Source organism: Bidens hawaiensis, unplaced genomic scaffold, assembly GCF_021521415.1.
Source record: "Bidens hawaiensis isolate Kalapana, Puna unplaced genomic scaffold, B.hawaiensis_p1.1 tig00049080_1, whole genome shotgun sequence".
NCBI classification, from domain to species: domain Eukaryota; kingdom Viridiplantae; phylum Streptophyta; class Magnoliopsida; order Asterales; family Asteraceae; genus Bidens; species Bidens hawaiensis.
Genome location: NW_027498781.1, coordinates 42,185 through 63,395, shown reverse-complemented (window position 1 = coordinate 63,395; position 21,211 = coordinate 42,185). Strand labels below are relative to the sequence as shown.

General features: G+C 37.0%; 1 protein-coding gene across 1 annotated transcript; it reads right to left on the bottom strand.

The window, feature by feature from the left end:
- Window positions 1-409: 409 nt before the first annotated feature.
- LOC143597815 (uncharacterized) lies at window positions 410-20,877 on the bottom strand. Its single transcript, XM_077076206.1, has 14 exons — window positions 20,779-20,877; window positions 13,281-13,336; window positions 12,027-12,201; window positions 6,284-6,385; window positions 6,013-6,084; window positions 5,265-5,381; window positions 5,058-5,135; window positions 4,557-4,619; window positions 4,378-4,474; window positions 3,510-3,588; window positions 2,429-2,637; window positions 2,035-2,180; window positions 1,672-1,794; window positions 410-905 (listed from the first exon to the last, which is right to left on the bottom strand). Exons 1-14 carry the CDS (start codon window positions 20,875-20,877, stop codon window positions 756-758), a joined length of 1,566 nt encoding a protein of 521 aa, XP_076932321.1. The 3' UTR covers window positions 410-755.
- Between the last annotated feature and the right edge of the window lie 334 nt (window positions 20,878-21,211).

Genomic DNA, 21,211 nt, shown 5'->3' with positions numbered 1-21,211 from the left:
AGTGAAAACTTTAAACAAGATTTCTTTGGCATCAAAGTATCAAACCGATATTATTCTCTCATTGTGGTTCGAAAAGGATCAGATTCTTGACTCCATACATGACCTAAAAGTCATGAACTAAAAGAGAATAATTCTAATCCTTTTGTAAAAGAAAAACAAGCGTAACGTTGTAATCGGGGCATCGAGCTCGGGCTGTAAACTCAGGGCCGGTCGTTCAACGGTTCAAAGCGGGCAACTTTTATCTGCTAGTCAAGAAATGCCAAGTTGGGTCGGGTCAACCCAACAATACTAAATTTGTTCATTGTAAACGATTACAATAACTATATTAGTTAACCTTATGATACTATGAACTATATTATTTAACCATATGATACATATAAACGGGCCAGAACGTGGCCCGGTACAACTAAAAGAAAGAATAAATACTGAAAATATCTGGCACTTGTCGAATCGAAAAATGGGTCATACAATCTGTTCAAAACGCAACAGTAGTTCCTTTAAATTACACAACAATCAAATTTACAGCTTACAAAACCGAAAACCAGACATAAATGTGACTACAGCTAACGCTGAAGAATCAATCAATTGAATTGAAATTTTTTTTTTAATTGACATGAAAGAATGGCTACTTAATGAACCGAATCAAACCATAAATCGGGATGGATGGATGAATTACATTACCTGGTTATATTTTTGGACCGAAAACCAGATAATATTTTGACGACAAGCAATTTGAGAAAGATCAGGTTCGTTTTCTACACATCATATTTCTTTGGTTGTCTCCAGTTGGCTAAACTTCTTGATAACGAACCGAGAATCGAGATTTTGCTTTGGGCTTTTCGACCGTATAGACGCTTGGCTGCCAAATCTGAAAACTTCTTACCCTTCTCCATTGTTCGGTCAATCTGATGATAAAAAAATATTTTAATTGTAAATTAAAGAATAATCGAGATTGAAAGCCGACCAGGTAATGGTCATAAGTCCAATAGAGGACCCGCTTGTTCAGAAGAGTTTGACCCGTTGACTTGTTTCGTTTTCAGAATTCTTTTTAAATACAAGCAGGTCAACAGGTTAGCTATATAAGAATATTTATATAATTATATTTACCTATCTAACTAATTTTTAGTTTGTGTATAAAGGCTTGCATATAGAGAGATCGTTAAAAATCAATGGGAGTATAGCTTATTGCACCTTAAAATTATAGAAATGTAGCGTTTCTTATCTACTTAATCTCGTTTCAGTTTTGTAATTCTTTAATAAATATTAAAATGAAAAGAAGTCAACAGGTCAAATGGAGTAAAGATAAATTAATAAAAACAAGTTTAACCACCAAATGGGGTCATATGGGTATTACGTACTAGATTAAGACTAAGAGACGATTAAGTTAATCGGGCCACATTGTTTATTCCGGTTAGGGCTGGTTTTTTCAAGTTTTGGACCAGCCCGGAAGACCAGGATTTCTCATCAGCTTAGACCAAGAACTATACCACCGGGTCAACAGTTCGTTCGATCTAGATCGGTTTATGCGCACCCTTAATCTATGGCACTATGCTATGAACATTTTGAAGTTTTCAAAAAATGAAAAAAAAAATAGTAAAGACGGTTGGTTTATATGAATGTGACTATTTCAATAAAACTATTACTAAATTATAAATTTATAATAAATCTCACCTTGTGTATTTTCCCATTCCTTAAATGGTACCGGATACCAGACCAGTTTATAGACTGAGAAAAATGTGAACGGACCGCTGAAATCGGGTATAAGAAGTTATCCACCACCATTGCAACAAAGACCTGCTCATAACCAGTTTGAATGTATCAATTCAAGTTTGACCTTTTTTACGGTGAAAAATTATCCACCGTAATAACAAATAAATTTCAAAACGTGTTTTCATGAATATTATCTTAACAATGGCATCAGCATGTTAATAAGTTAAAGGTGGTGTTTTTTCAAACTGGGTCCAATTGGTCCATTATCCAACCTGAGCCCAACTGGCCCATTACCTGGCCCGCTCATGAGTTGTGAAAACTTACCAGGCCCCAATTGTAAGCACTAAGTGAGAGTGGAGATGCCTCAGGAGACAACATGTTGCATAACCGAACTTCGATTCTTGTTAAATTCCACATTGAAAGAAGTTCAATGGCAGTGCATATCACAAGACATCCAACAAGTCTCAACCCTAATAAAAAAAATCAACAACATAAAATGTAAATGTGTGCGACTCTTTTCATATGATTTATTCATACGAAATATGGACAAATGTAGAATGGTTTGAGTTTTATCTCCAACTAGTCAAATGGTCAAACTAGAAAACGGCTTCAAGAGAAACGAGCCAAATGGGAAGAAATACGTTCAAAATGTTACGTAAACTCAAATAATGATACATAAGGCGGAAAAGAGAGAGAGAGAGTGAGAGAGAGAGCTTACCATTAGGATTGAGAACATCTTCGGCTACATTATACTTGAAATGAAATCTTAATGCTGCTGCAATATGAAACGTAGCCATAACAAATGGGGATACAAATCCCCAAGAAAGATAGCAGTGCACAGAAAATAAACATCGGTTCATTATCCAGTTTATATATGTGGTGTAAGACTCCAAGACAAACGTTTGTTTCCTCAAATAATTCCAGTACCTACACAACATTATAAGACAAAAAATTTAGTAACTTTAGGTTGTTGGTCTTAAATTACTGTTCCCAAATGTGGTAATTTCAACCCATTTACCTCTAATAACATGTAAAGCCAGTAAAAATGAAAAATCAGATAAAAAAGGAAGCGGTATAAAAGAGTCAAAAGTCGCCCAAGTGTTTTCTTAATGCATAACATATCTTGAATCATTTTATTCAAAGAACAAAATATAATTGAAATAATATTATTTTTGTAATCACATTTGGCACACTAGTTACACTTATAACAAATTATATTTTTTGTCGTAAAGTTATATAGCAAAATTAATTTCGTCCTTAAACTAAAGAATTAACAAAATCGTCCTTTATGTATGTATCTTGTCACAGTTTAAATCCTTACCACTAATGGACGTTAGCTTTTCTGTTCAGTCATTTGTACTGCACATGACGGTATTGCGGTCATTTTACTTATTTACTTAAAATATATTTCATTAATATTTTTATTTAATGAAATTTTTAAGTAAATTAGTAAAATAATCAAATTGTATTCATGTGCAATGTACATGGCAAAACTTAACGGAACAAATTAACGCTTGATAATGAAAAGAGCGTAAACTGTGACAAAATATATAAATATAAAAGATGAGTGCTGTTATTTCGTTAGTTTTAAGGACAAAAAGTGAAATTTGCTATATAATTAAGGACGAAAAGTGTAATTCACTCATATACTTATTCACAGCAATACTAAGAATAAAAAGTTTTTCTAGTCAACCAAGCCTGACCCGCTTCAAAAATCTGCCCTTTTTGACCCAGCCCACCCGACCATCCCATTTTGCCACATAGACTATCTACAATCGTTCAACTTTGTATGTTCAGACCGTGAAAATGTAAGATCACTGGCAAGAGGATGAGGGAAAACTGCAACAGGAGGTGATGTGATGAGCCTCTTGTGAGCACCTGAAAAAAGGAAACAAATTAGAGCAGCAGAGAGTAGGTTCTTCCTTAAAATACAAATATAATAAAAAATTAGTAAAAATATTTTTTTTTCTTGAAGACATTAAATATGCCATAAACGGTGGTGCATGTTCATGTTCTTTATTTAACTTTAACCGAACAAACAATCGAATACGAACAATTAAACAGAGTTTTCTTAGTGGTGTTCGCTCATTAAGAAAATAAATGTGTTCATGTTCGTTTGCTAACAGTATAAACGAACGGTTCATGAACGTAACGAACATAAGGAACAAAGCATCACTGAACAGGGATGAACAAACATAAATGAGCATAATTGAGCGAACGGCAACTAATAATGAAAGAGAGCATCAATTTCTTGAGCCTAAAAATAGTAGAGATCTATACTATATTGTATATGGGTAATATTTTATCGTCATAAAACAATACCACATTATAAGATTTAAATGAATATATACACAAGCAAACTTAAAACAAACATAAACTAAGGAACACAAACAAACGTTCATGAACATAAGTGAACGAAAAAAAAACTTGTTAATGTTCATTCCTTTAAATAAATGAACAAAAAAATGATGTTCACTGAATATGCTCGTTTTGTTTACAGGCCTATCTGTAATGTTATACCGTTCAAGAAATGCATAAAACAGAGCCACAACATAACACAAATTTTGCTCAAAAATCTTGGTGACAAAATAATCCATAACAAGAGAAGCAATCAATAAACAAAAATTTAAATAAAAAAATAAAAATTGAAAAAAAAAACAAGATTACCAGATATAGCTGCGAGAGTCATATCATCAGAGTAACCACCATCAGAAAGTTGTGTTACAACACCATGTTTGTCAGTTCTGAAATCATCTGCATGCATCTGCAAATAAGAAAAAAATTACCATAGATGAATAAATAAACAGAGTTTTAATTACATGTTATAACGAGATAAGGTTTCTTGCCATCATGCAGCCTCCCCAAAGAAAAAACGTTCTTCCACCGGTTGCAAATCCCATTGAGCACGGCTGTAAAGAGAACACTGTCACTTACTCGTATCAACAAAAAGATAACTGAACACAAATGGTGAAGTTCAAAAACAAGCGGGTCAAATGAGCCGGATAACAGGTCAAAATGACTAATATTTCTGTCAACATGTCAAAGGGAGTCGAGATTAAAAACAACACACTTTTTGCCCCACGAAATATTTTTATAGATAATTAGTGCATTGGATATGATAAAAGCTATATTGCGTCAATAATAATCTATTTTCTGGTGAGATTAATGGAAAGTTTTATGTATTACAAATACACTTTGAGCTCATTTGACCTTTTTCCTTTGTACCCATTAGATATTAAACATAATCCCAATTGAGCGTTAATAAGTAGATGGATCAATATTGCCATTTTCTAGTAATTGCAAACACATGGCGTAAGAAAGAGCAATATTCCTTTAATATATTTTACCATGTGATATTCATAAATGCAGTAACTTCCCAAGCTTCCAGAAGGTAAATCAAGCTGATAACCAGTTTGAATGAATATCTGCATAATTTAAAGGAACGCAATTAAGACTAGTAGAACTTTGTACACAGAAGACAGAAAATATACAAACTTAAGAACTGAGTACCATCTATCAGTAGATGGGAGGAATGTGCATCAGCATGATTATACCTCGGGGTTCTTTATCATCTCTGCAGTCAGGGCTCCAATTGACCCGGGATGCAGTCTGACGTCGTCATCCAGAAACAATACATATTTGCTGTCTTTATGCATTTTCTCCACACCAACCTGCAATTCAAACCATAGTACAAAATAAGTTGAAAACTGTATTAGGAAAACAGTTCATACTTATGTTAGTCATAGAGTGTGTGTGTGTGTTTCATGCTGATGTGGCAAGAGGTCCAAAATCTTGAAGCAATTCATATCTTTTATTCTAGCCTCAAAAGTTTATAGATAACAAATTTACATACCCATTAACTAACCTATAAAAAGTTTACAATAGAGAATATAGATTAATTAAAACAAATATGATTGTGTTGGTGTGGGGTGGAGTAGCAAGTCAATTTTATAAACCTTTAAAAGGGTCATCAGCAACTAATACTCTGATAGTATTACAGCATTGACCTTTTATGTTGCGTTGACTTTATTGTTGACTTTGAGTTGGTTGTTACTCTGTTTTCCTAAGTTAGAAGTATTTATTAGCTTTTATATGGAGAGGATTGTCTCTCCCATCTAACTTGGCAAAATTACCTTACAAAAATATACTCGTTCTCTCTATTTCACTCACTACAACTAACCTTGATGGTTTTTAAATAGCATGGTTCATGCAAGCAGTCTAGCCTTAAGCAACTTCAAAATTAGGAAATGTTGCAAAGATTAAAGAAAAAAAAAATGAATCCAAAGAGAATTTAGAGCATACCAACTGATTATGAATTTTTTGACTACATGTTGTGGATGGGCCCGCTACAATTAATCTTGCATCAACATCATCCTGCATCCAAGTAAGGAAGAGAATATAAACCGCGCTAGAACTCGTAATTAATTTAAATTGAATATACATTCAATGCAAAGTTGTTTAGAAAATGGAAGTTAAACTCGACCGAGAATCCCATAACTTTATTTCTTAACGGGTAAAACAAATTTGAAGTAAGAAAAATAAGAACATGCTAGTTCTCCAAAATATTTAATACCTTAAAATCTAGAAGTAAACGAGAGACAGCATGATAAGCGGGGTCTTCAGTACTATCCACAACAAATAGAAACTCCAGTGGACCACCATAAAGAGAAGTTAACTGCATGCAGTAATGCAAATTATTAAATGTCAAAAGTATAATAAACAATCGTACATAATAAAATTATGAAAATATGACAAACTTGTAAGTTGCAAGTAAACAATACCAAAAAAATAATCAAAATTGACCTTTATAAATAAAATTAAGATACAACATTAGCAATATTTTATGATAATTTTCTATAGATAAAGGATGAGCTTAATGGAAATTTTGCAGAAACAAAACGTGGCATTTATGTCTAGACATACCTGTTAATGGATATCAGTTAGCATATTATAAACAGATATTAGAACAGAGAATTGGGAGAAATAGACTTATATTTCACACCCTGAACTATAGCATAGATTACATATTTATACTAGATGAAAACTAATATAATACTATACAAGTTGCAACATTATTGGGGGCACTTGCAGAAATAACTTGCTGCTATACTCTATTATCAAAACCTGCAGAGATAACTTGCTACTACACTCTATATCCAAATTAGTCAATTCTTTTTTATATTATATTCTCCAACACTCCCCCTCAAGCTGAGGCATATATGTTAATCATGCCCAGCTTGTTACAAATATAGTTGATTTTGCTTCCGGGTAAGGCTTTGGTGAATACGTTATCTCCACTCCGTATGTGGGGGGTTTTAATTGTTCCATCAAGTTTTTCTCGAGTAAAGTGACAATCACTTTCTATATGCTTGGTTCTTTCATGGAACACTGGATTGTTTGCAATATGAATTGCTGCTTGATTATCGCCCCAAGGTTCATTGGTTGTGCTTGCTTAAACCCAATTTCGCTGAGAAGATTCCGAACCCAGACTAGTTCACAAGTAGTCTGCGCCATAGCTCTATATTCTGATTCTGCACTTGAACGAGATACAACACTTTGTTTCTTGCTTTTCCACGACACTAGATTACCTCCCACAAGAACACAATAGCCGGTGGTAGAGCGCCTGCTTGTTGGGTCACCATTATAATCAGCATCAGTAAATCCTTCTATTGTATGATGACCATTGTTTTGATATAAGATTCCACGACCTGGAGTGCCCTTCAGATATCTAAGAATGTGACACACAGCTTCCCAATGTGAGGTTCTAGGGAACGACATGAACTGGCTAACCACACTTACAGGAAAAGCAATATCTGGCCTAGTAATAGTAAGATAGTTCAACTTGCCAATGATTCTTCTATACTTCTCGGGATTTGCCAGAATATCGCCTTCATCTGCTTTCAACTTTGCATTTGGTATCATTGGCGCATCACAAGTCTTTGCTTCAATCGTTCCAGATTCTTTTAATACATCTAAGCAATATTTTCACTGATTTAAACATATTCCCTTACTGCAACGAGAGACTTCGATCCCTAGAAAGTATTTTAGTGTTCCTAGATCTTTTGTTTGAAACCGTGTTCCAAGGAACCCTTTCAATTTCTTTATACCGATTTCATCATTCCCAGTGATTACTATATCATCTACGTATACCACTAGAAGAATACACCCCGATTTTGAAGATTTAAATAACACTGAGTGGTCATATGAACTTCTCTTTAACCCAAATTCAGTAACCACGGTACTGAACTTTCCAAACCATGCACGCGGAGATTGTTTTAGTCCATACAGAGATTTCTTTAATCTACACACTTTGCCTGACTCCCCTTGAGCAACAAACCCAGGTGGTTGCTCAATATAGACTTCTTCCTTTAAATCTCCGTGTAAGAATGCATTTTTAACGTCAAGCTGATATAATCTCCAGTCATATGTTGCAGCTAAAGAGATGAACAAACGGACAGATGATAGCTTGGCTACAGGAGAAAAAGTTTCTGAATAATCCAAACCATATGTTTGAGCATAGCCTTTTGCTACTAACCGAGCTTTTAATCGTGCGAGAGAACCATCGGGATTAACTTTAACAGTATATACCCATTTGCAGCCAATTGCCCTTTTGTTGACTAGTAAATTTACAAGGGACCAGGTATCATTCCCTTCGAGGGCTTCCATTTCTTCAATCATAGCTTTACGTCAACCAGGGTGATCAAGTGCTTCACTTACAGTTTTGGGAGTCGAAATGGAATCGACTGTTGCCACGAATGCCTGGGAGGGTTGAGATAATTTGTCATATGAGACAAATGAAGCAATGGGGTACGTACATGCACGCTTACCTTTTCGAAGGGCAATTGGAAGAGCAGTATCAGGTTCGATTTCAAAAGATTCATTTGGTAAATCTGTTGGCGAATCAGTTGGTTTGGGATCAGAATCAGATATTGATTTGTTTCGCCTTTGATATACTTGAATAACAGGTTGGTTGGGTTTGGAAGGCTGTTGTAAGACAGCTGGCTGCTCGACACTTTGGGAATGGACAGACTCGAATGTTTGGGGCTGAACAGATGTTGGTTGGACAAACTCAGGTGTTTGAGACTGAGCAGATTCTGATTGGGCAGACTTGGATGTTTGGGAGTGAGCAGACTCTGGTTGGGCAGGACTATTAATTGGTTGAGATGGTGGCAACACAGTTTGAGGATAGGATAGAAAATTGTCATCAATGAGAATAGCATCTTCCTTGGATGGATGACTATGTGGTATGGTAAAGAAAGGAACATTTTCATGAAACGTTACATCCCGAGATACTAGGTATCGCTGAAGAGCAGGAGAAAAGCATTTGTAACCTTTTTGTAAACGACTATAGCCAACAAAGACACATCTAAGGGATTTTGGATCTAATTTGGTGAGATATGGACGGGTATCCCGAACATAACAAGTGCTTCCGAATATCTTAGGAGGAACGAGATACAAAGGTTTTGTAGGAAACAGGGCAGAGTATGGAATATCCTCATTGAGAACGACTGATGGCATGCGATTTATAAGAAAGCATGTCGTGGAGACAGCATCTGCCCAAAATGATTTTGGAACATTCATTTGAAATAACAGAGCTCTAGTTACTTCAAGGAGGTGTCTGTTTTTACGTTCAGCCACTCCGTTTTGGGCAGGTGTATCGACACATGAGGTTTCATGAAGTATCCCATTTCGCAAGAAATAAGATTGAAATGGTTCCGATAGATATTCTTTAGCATTGTCGCTTCGTAATGTACGAATTGATGCATTAAACTGTGTTTTAACTTCAGCATGTAAGTTGCAAAAATGGAAAAATACTTCAGAGTGATATTTCATAACATATATCCCGGTTACACGAGAATAGTCAACAAACGTTACAAAATACTTGAAACCTAGTTTAGAAGTAATAGGACAAGGACCCCAAACATCAGAATGGACCAACTCGAAAGAGGACGTAGCCCGCTTATTGACTCGAGGACTTAGAGGTACACGTTGGTGTTTAGCAAACTGACATGACTCACATTGCAAAGATGACAAACTAGAAAACTGGGGACATAATGTCTTCAGACTTTGGATAGAGGGATGACCTAACCGACAGTGTGCTTGTAATGGTGATGAGCTTGGACAAGCTAGAGAGTAGGGTGTCTGTGTTTCAAGTATATACAGGCCATCTGATTCCCTTCCTTTACCAATTATCCGTTTTGTCGACAGATCCTAAAAAATACAAAAACCAAGATAAAATAAAGCACTACAATTCAGGTCACGAGTGATTTACTGACCGATAGTAAATTGAATGGGAAATTGGGTAAATTTAAAACTGATGACAGATGAATTGAGGGAGTAATATTTGCACTTCCTGAACCGAGAACTTTTGGAGTTGTTCCATCAGCAAATGGTGACGTGAGATGATTGTGAATGATTATGAAAATTTGAAAGGAGTTTGTGATTACCAGTCATGTGTAGTCATGTGTTCAGAAGCTCCAGAATCAATGACCCATTTGAAAGTAGTAGTAGATTTACCTGCCTCAGCAAATGTGGCAGTTGGATTTGTTGGGCGGAGTCATGTTGGGCTGATAGACAACTTGCTCATCTTCTGAGTTGCCTTCATTATTGTTTGCTGCTAGATGAGCGGAAGAGTTTCTCGCGTTTCGAGCTAGTCTTTTCTTACAATTGTACTTGGTATGCCCAAACTCATGACAGTAATTGCATTCAACATTTCCATTGCTGTTTGCGGGAGTATAATCTCTTTGACCAGGGTTATAATTGTTGTAACCACCACGTGAGTTACTTTGATAGCTGCCTCGTGGACTACTGTGATAACCACCTCTTGAGCTCCCACGAAATCCTCCTCTGAATCCTCCTCGGCTGACCAGTGCACTGTTATGAGCTGATGGATTTGGAGGTGGAATGCTTTCATGACTTAGCATTCGAGCAAATGTCTCTTGGAGAGATGGAATTGTTGATGCATTTAGAAGCTGAGATCGAATAGCATCAAATTCTTGTCATAAACTGGTCAGAAAACTCATCACCGCTATTTGTTCTCGTTGGGCTTGCATTACACGTACATCAGTGCTGAGGGGTAAAAGTGTGTTTAGTTCCTCATATGTTTTCTTGAATCCCATCACATACGCCATTAGGGATTGATCAAGTTGCTCCCCCCTATGGAAGGACTTGCAAACATTGTATATTCTAGACATATTGCTTTGTCTAGAATATAGAAATTCCAAGTAGTCCATAGTTCTTTGACATATTCACAATGATTGATGAGTGACAGAACAGACACATCAATAGAGTTCCTGATTTGCAGGAACAACCGAGCGTCATTTTGCAACCATTGGTCTTGAGTTTCATCTGTTGGAGGATCAGAGGTGAGATGAGAGGCTTTCCCGATGCTACGCAGATAGAGACAAATGGTCTTGCTCCATTCAAAGAAATTGGTGCCATCGAGTTTGTTGTCAGTTAGCTGAGTTGGTAGAGATGACACATCTGCAAGATTGGGAACAACAGAACTAGTGATCTTTTCAGAGTCATCTTTAGTTTTACTAGAGTCAAACATATTTTTGACCAGAAATCTGAATTCAAATGTTAATCAGAAAATAGAAATAAATGAGCATCTGGAAATAAACAAGAATCTGTTAGCTGAGAGGTCTGACGCGTCCTCACACACCGACGAGTATGGCGACGGTGGTGGTGGCGTGTGGATTGTTTTCTGGCGGTGACATTTTCAAGAGCTGCAATTCAGAGGTAGGTGAAGGTGATAGTGGAGGTGAGATGAACCGATGACTTGTGAAAACAGGATTTTATGTTTTATCTTGAATACGAGCTGGCTGGTTAAGAACAGATTGATTCAGATGGCTGTGGCTCTGATACCATGTTAATGGATATCAGTTAGCATATTATAAACAGATATTAGAACAGAGAATTGGGAGAAATAGACTTATATTTCACACCCTGAACTATAGCATAGATTACATATTTATACTAGATGAAAACTAATATAATACTATACAAGTTGCAACATTATTGGGGGCACTTGCAAAGATAACTTGCTGCTATACTCTATTATCAAATTAGTCAATTCTTTTTTATATTATATTCTCCAACAATACCAAAATTATAAAATATTACATTTGTTTTGAGACATTTCAATACTTGCATGTAATCCACAGAACAAAATTTGATCTTACTATACTTTATATATGTGGAACATGCACTTACAAAAAACCATTGGGAAGAAAAGCATTCATCTTAATGTTAAAATATGTAGAGAACTTGCATTTTTATGTAAAACAATTACATTTGTGTGTTTTGTATGGTACCTGGGTTCTCCAGTTGTGCAGATTGTGTTCTCCAAAACCTTTCAAGGGCATTATAACCGTGACACCTGGCAGTTTGGCCTGGGTTGAATGTTCAAGGTCATGAATATCATGACTAAGAAATGCAAAGGGGTTGCCATCTTTCATACATTTTTTCATCTGTCTAATTTCTCGGTTTCTGCAATCAATAGAATGAAGTTTTGTTAACTTTCAAATTATGTTTCACCAAAATAGTAAAAATATAGTTGCAGAAGTCGCTAGACGTTGCCAAGTCGGTCGATTGAGGAGCTGCGAGTACTCGACCTAGTTGGGGAGTACTCGGGAATTACTTGTCGGGTACTCAGCGTCTAGGTGCAACTTTTGCAACCACAAAAATACACAGAAAAAGGTTTGGTAGCAGATGCTAGATAAATGAAAAATATTAGGTTATAGTTATCAATTTGATACTTCACATAGGCTGCACCAGCCCATCCAGCAGCCAGAAGCAAGCATATTACACATCCCTGCAGCATGAATATGTTTGTAGAAAAGTTTCTTTCAAAATTCAACATTAACCAAAAGTGTCATAAAATTCAGTCATCAAACCCAAAAACGATCCAGGCCTTAGCTTAATCATTCTTACAGATGTGATTAAGGGTGCTTCTACAGTGTATAATTATGAGTGCATTTTCTAACATGGCATTTAGGTTGACTTTAACAAATCCGTAAGCAATTAACAAAATAGCCTACTTTCAGCCATAGCATTCTAAACATTTTCTCAGATTGGTATATACTTAAATCTTGCACAACTGTTTTACCAATTAAAGATAGAAGGTCAAGCTAGATTGTAGAACCTAGGAAATATTCAAAATAGGTTTTTGCATTGTTGCAGGCCAAGCACTAAACAAACAACTTCATTGTTGCACACTTGCACATCACAACTATCCACTAAATCCCTAAGCCTAATAAAAATGATTGTGCAGCTGTAAATATACAAAGTCATGAATGGACACTTGCACACATTGCAACTATCCACCAGAACCCTACGTCAAATAAAATTGTTGTACGGCTGTTAATATACAAAGTCATGAATGCACACTTGCGCATTACAAGTTTACAACAATCTACTAATACCTATGTCTAACAAAATTCATGTGCATCTGCTAACATACAAAGTCATTAATCAAACTCTACTCTAAACAAAAATACACAGAAAAAGGTTTGGTAGCAGATGCTAGATAAATGAAAAATATTAGGTTATAGTTATCAATTTGATACCTCACATAGGCTGCACCAGCCCATCCAGCAGCCAGAAGCAAGCATATTACACATCCCTGCAGCATGAATATGTTTGTAGAAAAGTTTCTTTCAAAATTCAACATTAACCAAAAGTGTCATAAAATTCAGTCATCAAACCCAAAAACGATCCAGGCCTTAGCTTAATCATTCTTACAGATGTGATTAAGGGTGCTTCTGTAAGGTTCGGAGTCACACACAAACACGAATACAATAGTAAAACCGAAAGAATAAACGAAAGAGACACAAGGATTTAAGTGGTTCGGTCACGGTGTATGACCTACGTCCACTGTCGATAACTGGGGTTTTCTTATTATTGAGTGATACAAACTTACAAGTACAGGAGAGAATATATAGACTAGACAATTAGGGTTTAACCCTTTAACTAAACTGGGCCTGATTAGAGCTTTTGGGCTAGGCCAAAACTCAAACAGCTTAATCTCCTAATTCTGTCTATTCGTCTAAACCGGACCCGACCCATGATGGATCGGAGACCACAACATAACAATCTCCCACTTGGGCTTCGAGACATCTTCTCTAAACCACCACTTGGATGCGTCAAACATTTCAACCTGCTCCCATTTGGAGACGTAAAATGTCTTCACCTGCATTGCCTTGTACATGTAAAATAAAACCCATCTGGTTTTGCACCTCCTAGTTACCCTTCGCCTTCTCAACATTATTCCTGAAGGCCTGCTGAAGCTCTGCACAGCTTCAGCTTATCCAGTATCACCGGCTTGGTGAACATATCTGCTGGATTCTTAGCACCTGAGATATTTTTCAAACTGAAAACACCATCACTGATCAAATCTCTGACAAAGTGATATCTCCTCCCGATGTGCTAAGTCTTCGAATGATAGACTGGATTCTTCGCAAGTTTCACTGCACTCTCATTGTCACAATATAAGAACTCTGCCTGTTTCTTTCCCAACTCTTCAAGAAAAGTTCTCAACCATACTAATTCTTTACTTGCTTCGGCTGCTGCCATATATTCTGTCTCAGTGGTTGATAAAGCAACACTTTTCTGAAGTCTGGACATCCAACATACTGCTGTTCCCCCAACTATGAAAACATAACCAGTAGTGCTTTTAAACGTCTTCTTACATCCACCCAGATCAGCATCTGAATAACCCCTGAGAATTGTATCCTTCCCCTTAAAACATAACCCCAAACTGGAAGTACCCTTTAAGTATCTGAGTAACCATTTCACCGCTTCCCAATGTTCCTTTCCCGGATCCGACATAAAACGACTAACTACCCCGACAGCATGAGCAATGTCTGGCCGTGTACAAACCATGGCGTACATGAGACTGCCAACAGCAGATGCATACGGAACTTTAGCCATCTCTGTTCTTTCTTCCTCTGTTCTGGGAGACTGGTCTTTGGTAAGTTTGAAATGACTTCCCAAAGATGTGTTTCTCAGTTTAGTCTTCTCATCATTCATCCTGAATCTTTCTAACACTTTCCCTATGTATTTCTCTTGGGATAGTGTTATGGAGCCATCTTTCTTTCTGGATATACTCATCCCCAAAATCTGTTTTGGCTGGACCAAGATCTTTCATCTCAAATTCATCAGACAACTGTTTCTTCAACTTGCGAATCTCCTTCATATCAGATCCTGCAATTAACATATCATCTACATAAAGAAGTAGAATGATATATGAGCCTTTAAACTTCTTTAAGTAGCAGCAATGGTCGGCCTCGCATTTCTTGTACCCAGTTCTCACCATAAAATCATCAAACTTTAGGTACCATTGCCTAGGTGCCTGCTTCAGACCATACAAGCTTTTCTTCAATTTGCAGACCCATTTTTCTTTCCCGGCAACCTGAAATCCCTCAGGTTGTGCCATATAGATCTCCTCGTCAAGATCATCATGTAAAAATGCTGTCTTAACATCTAATTGCTCTAGATGTAAATTTTCTGCAGCAACAATACTTAAGATCAATCTGATGGTGGTCATCTTCACAACTGGAGAGAATATTTCATTATAATCAATTCCCTTCTTTTGCTGGAAACCCTTGACCACTAAACGAGCTTTGTATCGTTTAGACCCATCATGTTCTTCCTTGACTCTATAGACCCATTTATTCTGTAGAACTCTTTTATCTGGTGGAAACTTGGTTAAAACCCATGTCTGGTTTTTACTCAAAGAGTTCATCTCCTCCTTCATAGCATGCTCCCACTGGAGCGAATCTTTCAACTTAAGTGCTTCATAATAACTCTCTGGCTCACCATTTTCAGTTAAAAGGAGATAATTAACTAAAGGTTTGTAACGTACCGGCTGTTTAGAAACTCTGGTGGACCTCCTAACCCAGTGCTGAGGCGGGTCAGGTTCTTGTGGAGACTGTTCATCCTCAGACTCTGAACTCCCACTGTCAGAGACTCCCTCTGACTCTTCATTTCCACCAATATCATCATCTTCAAATTCAGGAACTGTGGTTTCTTCAGTTTCTGTCTCGGGTTCGGTAGCTGACTCAACTGTCTTTTTCTGAGCAACAATTTCATATTCAACCTTCTCTTTCTGAACCCTTGATTTTGAAGTGTTTCTATCTTTGTATAACTCAGCCTCATTAAAAGTTGCATGCTTGCTTCTGACAACTTTTCTGCTTTCTAAATCCCAAAGCCTGTAGCCCATTTCGTTTGACCCATATCCAATGAAAACATATTTTTTAGCTTTAGCATCAAGCTTGTCATTTTTCACTAGATCGTAAGCGCTACACCCAAAGACTTTCAAATGCTTATAATCTGCAGCTTTACCTTTCCACTCTTCTTCTGGTGTCTTGAAACCCAGCGGTACTGACAATCCCCGGTTAATTAAATAAGCTGCAGTGTTAACTGCATCTGCCCAGAACGTCTTTGGAAGCCCGGCATTAAGTCTCATACTTCTTGCCCTTTCATTTAACGTCCTATTCATTCGTTCTGCCACTCCATTTTGTTGAGGAGTGCCAGGGACTGTAAAGATCATCCGAATACCGTACTCTTCACAATAATCACGGAATTCTTTGCTAACGTATTCACCACCGTTATCCGACTTCAAGCATTTCACCTTCAAATCAGTTTCCAATTCAACAGCAGTTTTCCATTTCTTAAAAGTATCAAAAACATCAGATTTATTTTTAAGAAAGTAAACCCATACCTTGCGTGTTGAATCATCAATGAAGGTGACATAATAGTGTGATCCTCCCAAAGAAGAGACTGAAGTTGGTCCATAGACATCGGAGTGAATAAGCTCCAATTTCTGAGCTTTCGGTTGTTTTCCGGTCTTCACAAAAGATACTTTCTTCTTTTTACCGAAAACACATGGTTCACAAAATTCAGATTCAACCTTCTTCAGTTCTGGAATTTTTCCTCTAGCAACGAGCATTTTCATCCCTTTTTCACTCATGTGGCCGAGTCGTTGGTGCCACAAACTAGGCTGACTCGGTCCACTGGTCACTGCATTTACCCCATCAGCTGGAATTTCAACCATGTATAAAGTGCCCTTCTTTTTACCTCTGGCGATCACAAGATTCTCTTTCACAACTTTCCATTGACCCCCACCAAACATAACATCATATCCTTGGTCATCTAACTGCCCAATATAAATTAGCTTTCTTCTAAGGCTAGGAACGACCCGAACATCCTTTAGAGTCCATGAGGTGCCCAATGAAGTTTTTAGTTCAATATCCCCCATCCCCGTGATATCAACAGCATGATTATTAGCCAAACGAACTTTACCAAAATTACCTGTTCGGGGATTCTTCATCTTCTTCGTGCTATAAGTGGCATGAAAAGATGCACCAGAATCCATAATCCATGAATCTGTTGATTCTTCAACACAGCAGATAAGAGTCTCTTCTGAACCTTCTGAATCATCTGAACCGGTGGCCAGATTAACTTCCTTCTTAGATTCTTTCTTTTCTTTTGAAATTGAGGGGTTAGGGCATTGGTTTCTGAAATGCCCCATTTCTTTGCAATTCCAACACTCAATGTCTTTTCTGGGCTTTGACTGACTTCTTCTTCTAGACTTTGACCTACCCCTGCCATTACCTTTCTCTCTTCTCTTACCTCTCCCTTCGGTGCTCAATATAGAACTAGATGTCTCACCAGAATTCCTTCTTCTTATGTCCTCCCCTAAAATCAAATCCCGGACTCCTTCAAAAGTAAGCTTAATATTCCCAGAAGAACTACTAACTGCAGTAACAGTCCCTGACCAACTTTCGGGTAACGAGGATAACAAGAGTAACGCTTGAACTTCATCATCAAACTTGATATCAACAGAAGACAAACGAGAAATAATAGTGTTGAAGTCATTAACATGAGAGGTAACAGAAGCCCCTTCCTTCATTCTGGTGTTAACTAGCTGTCTAATCAGAAATACCTTGTTTGATGCAGAAGGCTTTTCATACATATTTGACAAGGCTTTCATAAGACCATACGTGGTAGTTTCATTTACAATATTGAATGCCACATTCTTAGCTAGTGAGAGTCTAATAACAGCTATGGCTTTTCTGTCAAGTACCTTCCACTCATCATCTTTCATACTTTCCGGTTTCCTCTCTTCTAGTGCTTCCATTAAGTCTTTCTGACATAGCAAATCCTCAATTTGCATTTTCCACCATCCAAAATCCTGACCATCAAACTTCTCAATCTTGATCTTTCAGTCCTCAGCCATTATCCAAACTGAGTTTTGATTACAGCAAACAACCAAACTACCCAAGGAATAAAAGGACTGGAAACTGATCAGAAAAAACGAACCAGCAGCTGCGGAACCCTAATCAGCGGCGGCGGAACTGTAGCAGCGGCGGCGGTACTGTAGCGGCGACGCGGTACTGTAGCGGCGGCGGCGGTACTGTAGCGGCGGCGGTACTGTAGCAGCGGCGGTGGAACTGTAGCAGCGGAGCGGCGGCGGCGGAACTGTGTGTATAATCGAGAACCAGGCTCTGATGCCAATTGTAAGGTTCAAAGTCACACACAAACACGAATACAATAGTAAAACCGAAAGAATAAACGAAAGAGACACAAGGATTTAAGTGGTTCGGTCACGGTGTATGACCTACGTCCACTGTCGATAACTGGGGTTTTCTTATTATTGAGTGATACAAACTTACAAGTACAGGAGAGAATATATAGACTAGACAATTAGGGTTTAACCCTTTAACTAAACTGGGCCTGATTAGAGCTTTTGGGCTAGGCCAAAACTCAAACAGCTTAATCTCCTAATTTTGCCTATTCGTCTAAACCGGACCCGACCCATGATGGATCGGAGACCACAACATAACAGCTTCTACAGTGTATAATTATGAGTGCATTTTCTAACATGGCATTTAGGTTGACTTTAACAAATCCGTAAGCAATTAACAAAATAGCCTACTTTCAGCCATAGCATTCTAAACATTTTCTCAGATTGGTATATACTTAAATCTTGCACAACTGTTTTACCAATTAAAGATAGAAGGTCAAGCTAGATTGTAGAACCTAGGAAATATTCAAAATAGGTTTTTGCATTGTTGCAGGCCAAGCACTAAACAAACAACTTCATTGTTGCACACTTGCACATCACAACTATCCACTAAATCCCTAAGCCTAATAAAAATGATTGTGCAGCTGTAAATATACAAAGTCATGAATGGACACTTGCACACATTGCAACTATCCACCAGAACCCTACGTCAAATAAAATTGTTGTACAGCTGTTAATATACAAAGTCATGAATGCACACTTGCGCATTACAAGTTTACAACAATCTACTAATACCTATGTCTAACAAAATTCATGTGCATCTGCTAACATACAAAGTCATTAATCAAACTCTACTCTAAAAAAAATTCCAAATTACTGACATATATGCACAATAAGGAAGGAAATTGCCAGGCAGTTATTATTTCTTTAAAAACAGCAAGAGAGAAAGAATAATTGTGACAAACACATCAACTTAGCTAAAAGTTTACTCCTGTGTTCAAGTAGACAACACAGATGTATCATTTCACTTTAATGACTGATAGACTAACTTTCAGAACCTAGATTCATAAATTGAACCACTCCAGACTCCAATATTCAACCACTGAATTAAACCCTATAACAAAAACCACAAAATACAAAAGCATGTGTGCTTAATAGTGCAAGCGCAGCAAATCTGAACCTTGCATGTGCTTTTTGGGCAGTTTGACCATTGCAAAACAAAGTGTTCTTAATTGTGCAAAACACTAAAACCTAAATTGCAATAAAGTTCATTCTTACATCAACTAAATTCAAGTTAAATTCAAGTTCCGTAAACTAACAAAGCACTTAACCATCACATCTCATCAACACACAAAAATTCATCATAAGCATTAACCCAATTCAACAAAACACTAAAGCTTAATTTCAATAAAGTTCATTCAAACATCAACTAACTCCGAGTTAAATCCAAGTTCATTAACCTTACACCACTCTCAGCCATCACATCTCATCTATCTACACATACAAACTCATCACAAGCATTACACGCAAGTGTAACCTAATTCAACTAAACACTAAAACTTAATTTCAATAAAGTTCATTCAAACAACAACTAATTTCCAATTAAATCCAAGTTTCGTAAACAAACACGGCACTTAACCATCAAATCGCATCGCATCTCATCAACGCACAAAAAATTCACCATAAGCAGTCTAATACTCTAATTCAACTAAACACTAAAACTACATTTCAATAAAGTTCATTCAAACAACAACTATTTTTGTCTTAAATCCACGTTCCATAATTGAACACTCCTCTTAACCATCACATCATCTCTCTATCTACACACAAAAATTCATCATAAGCATTAACCTAATTCAACTAAACACCAAAACTTCATTTCAACAAAGTTCACTCAAACATCAAGTCATCAACTAACTTCAACTTAAATACTCCGTAACCATCACATCGCATCTCACCTAAACACTAAAATTCAACAAAACACCAAAACCTAAATTGCAATAAAGCTCATTCACAAAACAAATAACTTCAAGTTAAATCCATGCTCCGTAACCGAACACGTCACTTTACCATCACATCACATCACATCTCATCTGTCTACACACAAAAATCCACCATAACAATTACACACAAAGTGTAACCTAACTCAACAAATTAATGACCAGATCCACTCTACAACTAAAACCTAACATAACATAACATTATCATCAACAGATCGTAAAACACAAGTAGAATGTGAAAAAACACGGCAAACGGAGTACACAGAGCTCAACTATCAGCGAACAACAACGCATCGATCGAATCTAACATAACTAAACTATTAAAACTGAGTCGAAATTCGTTGAAATTGGATACAATTGGAGGTGAATTGAAGGTTTAATAGCGTCACATTTGCAAAAAAACCACTACACAAATTCATCATAAGCATTACGCACAAGTATAACCTAATTCAACTAATCAATCACCAGATCCACACACTAATCAACTACAACTAAAACCTAAAATAGCATTATTATTATTATTATCAGAATCCGTACCTGAATGTGAAGAAACACGGCGAACGGAGTACACAAAGCTCTGCTAACGGCGAACAGCAACGCATCTATCGAATCTAACGCCGACGTGAATTCTAACATGACTAATAAACCCTAGGGCGAGTACACTATCGAAATTGGTTGAAATTGGAAGTGAATTGAAGGAATATTAGTTTAATTGAATTGTTGGTGTCACTTTCAGTTCTCAGATCGCCATGACCGAAGAAGAAGAAGAAAGGACAGTGATTAATGAAAGAGAGAGAAAGAAAGAAAGAAAGAAAGAAGGGGTTAAAATTAGTGAGACCGCGTAATTTATTTCAAAGGACCCGATGCTGCATGTGTCACACTATCAACAACAACACAAAGCTAGTCTGGCATTATTGTGGTCCCAAACTCCATATTAAATTCATTCTTTTTATTTTATGTTACGTGTTCA